This window comes from Nothobranchius furzeri, chromosome 14 (assembly GCF_043380555.1).
Source record: "Nothobranchius furzeri strain GRZ-AD chromosome 14, NfurGRZ-RIMD1, whole genome shotgun sequence".
NCBI classification, from domain to species: Eukaryota; Metazoa; Chordata; class Actinopteri; order Cyprinodontiformes; family Nothobranchiidae; genus Nothobranchius; species Nothobranchius furzeri.
The window spans coordinates 49954963-49965560 of NC_091754.1; the positions used below are offsets into that span (position 1 = coordinate 49954963).

A 10598-nucleotide genomic window follows, 5' to 3' on the forward strand; every position below is an offset into this window, starting at 1 on the left:
AAGTGTGTCGCGTTTTTATCATTGAATGTGTGTTTTTATTTCAACATAATTTATTCAATTTTCTTAAGATTACCTCTCTTAAATCAGCTGTTCAGCAGTAATCTGGCACCATCTTAGCTTTGCTCTTATCAAGCAATTTTCTGATGGTTTAGTCATGCCATCCTGCATTTGATGCTCCTACTGGTGATTTACTGCTCAATTTGGTTATGAAAACACCAAAAACCATTTATAAGAATGTAAATAAAGGTTCTATCTTGGGTTTGGGTTTTATTTTTCAAAAAATGTATAAAAATAGATCTGTAAGTAGTATAACTGACTGAACATAACATTAAAATATAAATATAAACCCTTTATTAGTTGATTTGCCGCCAACAGCTTCCCCTGCTGTCAGAAACTAGAACAACACTTCTTCCGTTTCACCCGCCCCGCGGAACATTTCGTTTCTAATTTGCGACCCGGACCTAAATATGCGTTGCACAAGAAACATGCATGGCGTCCTTCAGCTCTAGGCGTTTTTAGCAAGACGCTTCTTCTGTTTAGGGTTCTTTGCCTGTTTAAACTTTAGTTATTTTCATTTATATGTAGAAATATTCTTTAAGAATGACAACAGGAGCCGTTTGTCGATTTTTCCAGCGACGTAAGTACCGGTTAGCTAACGTAGCTTTAGCGCGCGAGGACACTTTCTAACGGTTAGCTTTAAAGGTTAAATGTTTATTATTAGCATTAATGGAAGCCGTTTTAGATGTTTATAGTTGGAAAAGCACAAATGATTTGACGTGATTATGACATTAGGTTATGTCAATGTCCGATAAAAAATAAAACGACAAAATTATCAGCTGAATCAGGCTGTAAGAATGATTCTGACTTATTTAAATCTGGAAAAAAAAAAAACAATTTGACATGCTGAAATAATGACTAAAAGGATATAAATAAGCTGTTTATGTCTGTCTTCGTTTCCAAAATGTTGAAAATAATTATCTTCATAGTTTTTAAGCTATTTTTGGATTTTTTAAATAAAGTTTTTAGTGAAAGTTTAGTTTTCCACCAATCTTTACTCAACGCTTCCGGTTTTAAAGAGCCTTTTCTGCAGTAATCACTCCTGTTTCTTACCTGAAGATTGCTGCCTGAACAGCCTCAGTTCAGAGAAACAGAGTTTACGTCCCATAACAGCAGTTGTGCCTCACGGATATTTTGTGACTCAAGGCGCTAAATAAACAAGATGATGAAAACAATGGCTCTTACTCCGATTTTATTACTCACGTTTAATTGTGTATTATTATTTTCAGCGTTTTCATCTAATATAGTGAAAATAACTTTTTTGTTTTCATTTTGTGTCTGGAGAGCTAATCTTCAGACCCAAACCCACAGCTGGGTCATAGAACCACTGTCCTACAGGACTAACGAGCTAGTGGCCAGTCTGAGCACGGAAAAGTCAGTTTTTTTTATTAGTAGTTTTATTTAAGGTTCTCTTAATAACAAACGTTCATGAGGATGTTTACCTACTGCCTCCGGCTCTTTTAGCGTGACTCTCCCTCTTCTCCTGTCTCAGGTTTCGCGTCTGCTGCTGCAGCTCTTCGTCCTTCCCCTGCAGAGATACGCAGCCACAGAAATGCCCTGTTCTCCAGAGAACAGGCCAGGCAGAGAGCTCTGTACCCTCGCATAGAGAAGATCGAGGTATCCATGCAGGGCCCGGGGCTGGACGGCACGCTGCTCATCATGAACAAAGGGATGTCCACGCCGCTCAGCTGCGCCAGACGTAAGCGGGATGAAGCAGCATGCTGTGCTCTTGTACATTTCTGGACGTTAGCCTTAACAAAGCGTTTTCTTTCAGATCTGACAGAGCATCATGTGAATAATTCAGCTCTGGCGCTGGTGGACGGGGACCTGTGGCCTCTCCACCAGCCCCTCACCCACTCCTGCTCCCTCACCCTGCTCACGTTCAAAGACAACGACCCGACTCTCGTCAACGAGGTGATTTATTTTTGAAGAAGGGTTTTATTCCTCATTATCAGCTTAATTACAGGTGGTGGTGTCATTTAGGGACAAGTGATAACTGTGTCCCTCTCAGGCATACTGGCGTTCCTGCTCCGCCCTGCTTGGACAGGTTCTGGAGACGGCGTTTAAAGACGATTACACGGTGGAGCTCCTCAGCACTGCAGAAGTACCTGGTGAACTACTTTGTAGTTTAACCGTTTGATCATCTGTTGGTTATTTCCTGTTCATCTGACTCTTTTTGTCTCTCCTCGGAAGTTACTTCAGGGGCTTTCTGCTGTGATGTTGTCCTCGACCCCCAGCTGGACTCCTGGACACCCTCTGAGGTGAGTGTTACAAAAACGCCAAAAATAAAAGCATTTATTGATTATGACGAAGAGCTTTTTTCCTCTCAGGAGTCGCTGCGTTCTCTTACCAAAGGCGCCCATCAGCTGATCCATCAGGACCTGGCCTGGGAGCCATTGGAGGTGGCGCCCTCTGTGGCTTTGGAGGTCTTCTCACACAGCAGGTAGCCTTAGATTCTTTCTTCAGAAAATGAGCTAAAATGCAAGAATTCAGTTGGTTCTTTAAATTCCTGCAGGTGTAAACAGGAGGAAGTAGAACAAAGAGCATCGCAAAGTCCCAAAGGCACGCTGATGCTCTACAGGTGAGCTCGCTCTTCTTTCTTCCTAATACTGTTGTGGTTTACCTCGGTTGTTTACTGTTTTTGTTTGACTTATTATAGATGTGGTGATCATGTGCTGCTGGCGGGGGGCCCCCTGGTGGCCAGAACGGGTCAATGCTCCCAGTATGAGGTGACAGCTTTCCACAGCCTGGGGCAGGGGCGCTGGGGGCACCGTCGGAGAGCACAGGGCCTCTCTCTGCCTCTGCAGCTACAGGTGGGGAGTAAAAACTACAGCCATGTTAAAGGGTCTCATATTTACATTTGTCTTTGCCTGTGGTTTCCATCCGATTCTAGAGTTTTATCAAAATAATTCTCTAAATAACCAAGTAAAATAAAATAGATTTTAGTGACATTTTTATTACGGATGCACCAATGGATCGGCATTTGATCGTAATCGGCCGATAGCGCCCCTATCGGTTTTGATCGGAGTTTTCAAAATAGATCAAAGCAGACCGATCAGGTAGGGTTGTCACGGTAACCAGTTTAGTGGTAAACCCCAATAAAAAAAAAAAGTTGACAATAATAATAACCGTCTTGTTTTTTAAAAAAAACCTATATTATATTGGTGGATTACCGTGGCTGCGGTGTAGGCGCGGTGACCCTTACCAGCCACCGTATCATCTGCTGAAGTTGCCGGTGGCACATGCGCGCTTTGCTGTTTACGACCAAAACTTTCTTGAAGCTAAAGCTGAAATAATGGCCAAAGGAGGAGACGGCAGCACTCAGGAGGACATTTATTATCCCTCAAAGAAGACAAAGTCGGAAGTACGGGCATATTTTAGATATTTGAAGAATGCCGAGGGACAGCTGATAGAAGACGGCTATCCTGTTTGCAGCACGTGCAGAAAAAGTGTCTGTGAAAGGCAGCAACGCTTCAAATCTCATGACACATCTGCGTGACCATCACCCACAACTCTACAGTCAACGCAAGGCAAGCTAACGTTAGCGTTTTAGCTAAAATGCGTGATCCGAGGATTTGGGTTGAGGGAGAATGCAACGAGTCGCTATATAAAGCAGCCGCAGCGCCGCTACCTGCATATAAACCGTGTCGCGGACAACCCCATGTTGAAATGACGCTATGCATTACGGGGCTCCCAGGGGCAGATAAGAGTTGGTCTCTCTCCGAGAATAATTATGAATTCAACAATGATTACTGCCTGATGACATTTTCCCACATCTGCAAAGCTCACTGGAAGGACACAAACCAAGGATGATATTTTCCTGATATAGGGTTTATTACTCAAGTAAGGGTAAAAAAAGTATCTGATTAGAAGGCTACTTGAGTACTGAGTATCATCTGATCTAATATTTTTAAATGATGACATCAAACAGACATAAAATAAGAAGTTATGGGCAAATATTGGTATTTTAAAGACTAAAGGGGAAAAAGGTAAACAAATAAACAACATAATTACAAAATAACACATTTTAGGCAAAATTTAGACACAAACTTTGGACAATATTTCCTGACATACAGGGTTTATTTAATTGTGTGAAAATGTAGCACGTTTAAAAAAAATACCGCGATAGTACCGAAAACCGTGGTAATTTTGGTCACAATAACCATGAGGTTAAATTTTCACACCGTGACAACCCTAATACAGACCATTTTAGATTAGGTTGCATTTCCTTTATTCCCAGATTATGTAGTTTGTAGCACTCATTATAATGTAGAAAATTTCTGGCCAATCCACGTGATCGGTATCGGTGATCGGCAACAAAAAACCTGATCGGTGCATCCCTAATTTTTATCTTTAACCAGCAGGGGGCGGTGGTGGATACCTGCTGTAGTAAATGAAAACCTGTCAGGGTTCAAACTAAATCATATGTTGATGTAAAATAGAAGCTGGTTGTTTTTTACTCGGCAGGTAGAACTATTTATTGTCCCATAAAAAGGAAGAAGCCTCGTTTATAGCTTTAATTTTCCTTTTAGAAGGCTGGAGCAGCTAGAAAGTTTGTTTAAATGAATGTTTAAGTAGATGAAGGCATTAAATCTGTCTAATGACCAAAAACGTCAAATTCTAGCTCATAATGACTGTATTGATCCACCGTCCTAAGACCCGAGAGCCAGTCAGAATTAAAAACAACAAAAAGAAAATTCTACATTTAGAGAAAAAAAGACTAAATGATGAGGAAAAATGTTCCAAATTCAATAGAAGCGTGTTTATTTCATTTTAAATGATGAATTTCTTCCTTTGCTGCTCACTCAGTCTTTTCACTCACACAAATGCATGGATCACTGTGTTTATATCGGTATCGGCCCAAATACTTCATATTGGTGCATCACTAATACTGATATGTTAGACTCACTTGTCCATGAGAGACGTCGCTAACTCTGCATCAGTTTGAGTTGAACGCAGAGATCCTTCCATTGTTGGAAAAGCAGGTTCAAGGGAAAGTCTTTGCCGGTCTTTAAGTTGCTTTTCGGTTACATAAAAAAATATAAAAGACTAAAACGCAGTATTGGCTAATACGGTCGGTTGTTGCAAAAGGACATCACCTTTACCAGTCTTCAAGGTAAACCTGTAAATGTCCTTTTTTAAAATAAACTCAAGCCCAAATAATCGGTCACTGGTAAATATGCAGGAGGAGCCTTCTGATTGGTCCAAGTAGAATTCCTGGGTGTTGTTTAAACTTGCATTAATACTGTGATTTATTTGTTTTAATAAAGATCGGATTCTGATTAGTTTTACAGTAAAAGGTGCTGATTTTTTTAGATAATTAGTGAATTTCATATAAAGCTGATTTTAATCCTGATCCAGGGTCAGCTCTGATCTCAGAGACTTCTGACGACCAAACAAACAACACTTTCTGATCACGTGTGGAAGCAGCAGAGCTTTAATATTTAATGGAATAACTCAGCTCTATGAACGTGTTTTTGTTTTGCGTTTATAGAAAGTTCTCAGACCAATTAGTAGATGGGGACAAAATAAAATGTAGCAGCGCAGAAATGTGACTGTATTTTTGTCTGCATGTGCACCCACGTCACGTTTCCTCCTCTGCAGGCTCATCACACCGTTTGGAGAAAATTGAGACAACGGGCTCAGAAACTGGTAAGAACAGCAAACACTCAACATCAAAGTTGAGCAGCGTTCGCCGGTCTGGTCTAAACGCTGGAGGCCGGTCCGGGCCACGTTCCCGGTATCACAAAGCAGCCAGAGGTTAGGATTTAACGCGGCTATTTTTATTACATTCATTAAAGCACTGGCGACGCATCGGGAGCTGTAATCTCTGGGAAACAGCAGCTCCTCGCCACTCTGTGAAGGACAAAACACACAAACAGCAACTATTTTTAAATCAACTTCAAAGATCTTGGCGTGAACGCGGCGAGCGCTCGGCCGGATCGGTGCCGGTAAATCTGCTCCATCACCAAACTAACCAGAATTCTCTTTTACTCGGAGGCTTCGAGGTAATTCTGGATGGAGCCCTGAGGCATAATCTTCTCTTACATAACAACAATAATAAAAGAAGCCCTTAAGTTGGCTCCGTAGCCCACATCTGAGCGAGGTTCACTCATAAGAGACTGAAACGGGACTCGACGAGCTCTGAGCTTTTAAAAGCCCAGATTTTCATCACGTCTTCCTGCACATGATCAGAAAAGCTGCAGGAATGGCGGTCGCCGTTATTAACACCCTCAAGTGTACAGAGTCGATCTGTATGGAGGACCACATCCCTTAGCTTTAAGTTAAACCTCTAATCAGTGGACGGGTCTTTAAAGGACATTTATGAAGAGGAATCCCTCCAGACTCGCTGCTTTTAACCACTAAACTGTTATTTGTTCATTTTTTTTGGGATTTAGGTTCCTAAAGGGACACCCTGCTGTTCAAACTTCGCTCTTCTGTTCATTCATTAAATGGCTTTTTAACGTTTTTGGTGTTTTTGGTCAAACTAGAAGATATCTTCCTGAACAGCCTTGGTTCAGAGAAATGGTTCATTTTCTACAAAACCGATGGGCGAACGAATTGCTGCCAAGACCCAAGTGTGTTGCAGCCGTCTCAGAACATCACAGAAGAGATTTTAACACGTTAAGCTATTGCTTTCAAACTGGCTTCAGTGGGTTTTGAACCAGAAACCTGGACAGCACCTTGTTTCTTCTGCTGACCAAAAACTGCACCTAACAACTTTGTAGTTTGAGTGTGAACAGGTTAGGAGTGGAGCAACGGGTGGAGTTTACTGTGCCAGTAGCTAATATAAATGCTAGCCGTTAGCTTTTTCAGTTTGCTAGCCATCAATGAAAAGCGCAAGAATGGGTTTGCGTTTTAGCTGACATCATGGCGGAGGCTGGAAGTAACAGGAAGAGAGTAAAGTCATGGAGGCGGAGCAAAGAGCTAAATCAGAGCGAACATCGGTGCAGCCCGCTGCAGGGTTGTTTACGGCAGCTGTAATTTTGCTTTCGCCCAGTAGGGGGAGAAGCGAGAAAATGTGCGTGTTAAGCCTGGGGCACACCGGAGGCGGACGCGCTGCATCGCTCCAGAGATTTTGAGCACTTCTTGGAAAGTCACGCGATAGTCATAACATCACGCGGGACTTGAGAACAAGAAGCGGGAAGTGACTCGATTGTTTATACGTGATCAGACTTGCCGTCGGATTTTGTGAGACTTGAATTGATTGAAAATGGGTAAGTACGCTATTTATTTGTATATTTTAAGATCAATAGTACTTCAAAGTTATCAAAACTGCGGTTGGGTTTGTGTCGTAAAGCCGTTCCGTGTCGTAAAGTCTGCTGTAAAGTACTCCACAATGTTGTAAACAGCTGTGGCACTTCTGGGACGCGGCGCTCCCCGCGTGCCCACTCATTAACTATAATGGCTTCTTTTTAAAATGACGGCGCGGTGCGTCTGCCTCCAGTGTGCCCAGGCTTTACTAACAAACAGCCAAAATCAGTTTTACTAGAAAGTTTTATCGAATTGTTCATATTTTGTATAAATATGTCTTACTATTTCCACCCAAACGACACGTAACGCAGAATTTATGTTGTGTAAAGGTCTATAAAACAAGGTTAGCATGAAAGGCTATGAAACGTCTCTACAACTCACCTCCAGCTTCTGTGATTTTATGTTCCTACAAGATTTGACACCTCTATGACCCGGAAGTGCAACATTTAGCTGATGCTTCTAAAATTTACGCTCCTAAATAACCAGAAATTACTATGTAAACAACTGTAATGCTAAAGTCAGCGCAGTTTATAAAGTAAGGTTAGCATGAATTACTAAGAACGAACCTTTATCTTGGCTGTGCTAATACTAGCCATTAGCCTATCACTCCAGTAGAAAGTAAACTCTTTAGTTTCTCTTGTCCTAGCCATCATCCTGTCTGCCTTTCAAAATAAAAGTGTTCTGAAACATCAGGGATAGGCTAACTATGTTAGCTTTGACACAGGCTGGTGCTAGCAACAGTTTTAACAAACTGCTGTCCTGAAGTCGTTTGGCCTCTGAGCCTCCCAGTTTCCTCTGGTTTGTCGTTTTGATTCACTGGTTTCCCTAGAAGCTTCTGCTCTTTCCTGTTGGTGATGAGTCGTGTCTGTAGTCTGAGGATAAACGCCCGCTGCTTCCTCTAATCTGTACTTCATTTGTTTAGTTACAGACTAGATACGGAGGCGCCGAGTGAAGTCAGGAAGTGAATTTGAGAATCTGGTGCTGTTTTGTTGCACAGATGCTCTTTTATGAAGCTGTTGAGCCCTTTTGTTCCCACTGAGGGATTAATCATCTGCTTTTATTCAAACTGCTGCGTCTTATGAGTTTATTCCCTTCAGATGAACGAGTTGCATCACGTGTAATTTTATTGTTTAATACAAACGAGGTCCCTAGGTGATGATATCAATAAGTCATCGTTTATCTATAAATCTGCGTTTGTAAAAGTTGTAATTTGCAAATTTTTTGCTCTCAGAGAAATAAGCTAGCTGCTACATTAGGCTGTCAGGGTCGTGGCTAACGACGTGAGTAAACTGGGGTTTCACCGAGAAGCAGGAGTGGTAGTTTTACTGAGTCGGCAGGGTGTCCACGTCTCAGGAAAAGCATAACGGATCGCTGCTCCCCTCTCAGAGCAAGAGAACGATTTGTTGCTGACGACCGCGACAGAAAAGAATCGCAGGACGTGAAATGTTCTGAATCAAACGGCTGCCTGCAGAAGATGAAAATCTGCTTGGATCTGATCAGAAGGGTGGAAACGCTTACTGGTTGATCAGCAGCTGCAGGTATGGCAAGCTGTTGTGTCAGAAATGTATTTGTGTACGTCAGGCCTAGAACTGATTATTAGTTCATTTGTTGTTTTATTCATGCTTTTTGTAACAGTTGTTACCTGAGGATGTTTTAATTGGTTTGTAAGAGGAAAGGTTAATTAACAGATTTTGTAGAGTTGTTAAATTATATTCTGACTTCATCATTTCCAGAACACAAGTTCAAAATGTTCCTGCATCCCTGCAGTAAACAAAAACATCACAACAAACCTTAGTTTGTCTATTTAAAGCCGTGTTTTCATCTGAAGCGGTGTGTAGGCGTGGCTGCAGGTGGCGGGGAGACATGTCCCCCATCTGCCTCCAGCTGGCACTCCGAACAGTCCCGCCCACGCTGCAAACAGATTCTCCTAAACTTCCCCGCAGGGAGAGTCACGACTCTTCCCACCATTCCTGTTTTGTCTGGAAAAAAGATTTTCAGTTGGTTTTATTTTTTTATTTCAGGTGGATGTGCCTGGATGTGAAGAACCATCATCCTCTTCCTCCGAGTCAACCCAGTAACGGTTTTACTCACTTTAGCTGGATGTTCAATAAATGTTAAAGATGTGCAACCAATCATGTCCGAGTCTTTTCTCTTCAGGATCCGTGTGTGTGTGTGTGTGTGTGTGTGTGTGTGTGTGTGTGTGTGTGTGTACAGAGGGTTGGTGCAGCTGTTGTGTCTGTCAGCATTCAAACAGGTGTCCTGGGATTCTCCGAGAGTGTCTGGCTAATGTGAGAAAGCGAGGCTTGTTTTGCTCCGGATTCCCACCGCAGACGCTCACAAATCTCAGCTTTCCTTCATCGCTGTCAGCAAATTGAACACAATCGGAGCCAAATGAGATGACTCCTTTAATGATTTTTGAGATGCAAACGTCTCCGTGTGCATCTTCAGCACAGTGTCTCCAGAGCAGCTGCCGTCACGCGGGGCACACCCAGGACACGTGTCGACAGCACCTGCAGGATGCTGGAACGTGGGCCCTGAACGCCTCGCCTCAGGAGGCGTTTCACGATTAAATTTAAAAAGCTAGTCTGGAATGACGCACTCACACATGAATTAATGTAGAATGTCTCCTTTTATAGACTTGAGCGCGTGCTACAGCGTCGACGGTACTTCTGTCTCCCTGCAGGTTCTTATTGGCCTTTTCTGTCTCAGTCAGCTGTTTGGGAAGCAGGTTTGAAGGTTCACCAGCCTCGTTGTTCATCAGAGAGACAACAACAACAATCTGGAATGTAAACATGGTGCTTACAGTGTTTTCTGAGCGCTGAGAAGTTTTGCCACAACCAATGTTTGGCCTTGGGTGTGCAGCTCCAAACCTGCAGAGGCTAACACTTCCTGTTGAGTTTTCTTTAGTTTGAAGAAAAACACGTTTTATGCTTCATGGATTAATTTTTTAACCGTGTGCTGTGAATGCAGCTGAACTCGTAATGTAAGGAGGAGCTCGGTCCCTTAAAGGTAAACGCTTATAGTCAAAGAAAATGATGAATGTGCAAAAAAGTGGTAAACATTTAAAAAGAGCAAAACTTTTACACGATTAAGGAAACAAACTAAATGTTCAGTTATTTTAAATTAATGTAGATTTTTAACTAATGTGGCTAAAATAGTTTATCTAAATGAAGTGAGGGGCTTATTTTTAAATAACAAATAAGAACCTTTTTTTTTTAAAGATAGCTTCCTCTCTCTCACACACACACACACAGGTGATAATGGGAACCCACTTTGTTCCGCTGGGA

At 42.2% G+C, this 10598-nt stretch overlaps 1 protein-coding gene across 2 annotated transcripts; it reads left to right on the top strand.

The window, feature by feature from the left end:
- The first annotated feature begins 461 nt into the window (after nucleotides 1–461).
- Nucleotides 462–9443, top strand: mrpl39 (mitochondrial ribosomal protein L39). 2 transcript variants are annotated; one of them, XR_011516237.1, is made up of 11 exons: nucleotides 462–637; nucleotides 1550–1756; nucleotides 1832–1971; nucleotides 2069–2168; nucleotides 2251–2318; nucleotides 2388–2500; nucleotides 2573–2638; nucleotides 2717–2870; nucleotides 5662–5709; nucleotides 8698–8849; nucleotides 9333–9443. XR_011516237.1 is itself a non-coding variant. In XM_015952611.3 (10 exons), the coding sequence occupies exons 1-10, from the start codon at nucleotides 601–603 to the stop codon at nucleotides 9387–9389; spliced, it is 990 nt and encodes a 329-aa protein (XP_015808097.1). In that variant the 5' UTR covers nucleotides 462–600; the 3' UTR covers nucleotides 9390–9443. The 2 variants fall into 2 exon arrangements, 1 of the variants encoding a protein (XP_015808097.1); XM_015952611.3 differs by lacking the exon at nucleotides 8698–8849.
- Nucleotides 9444–10598: the final 1155 nt, after the last annotated feature.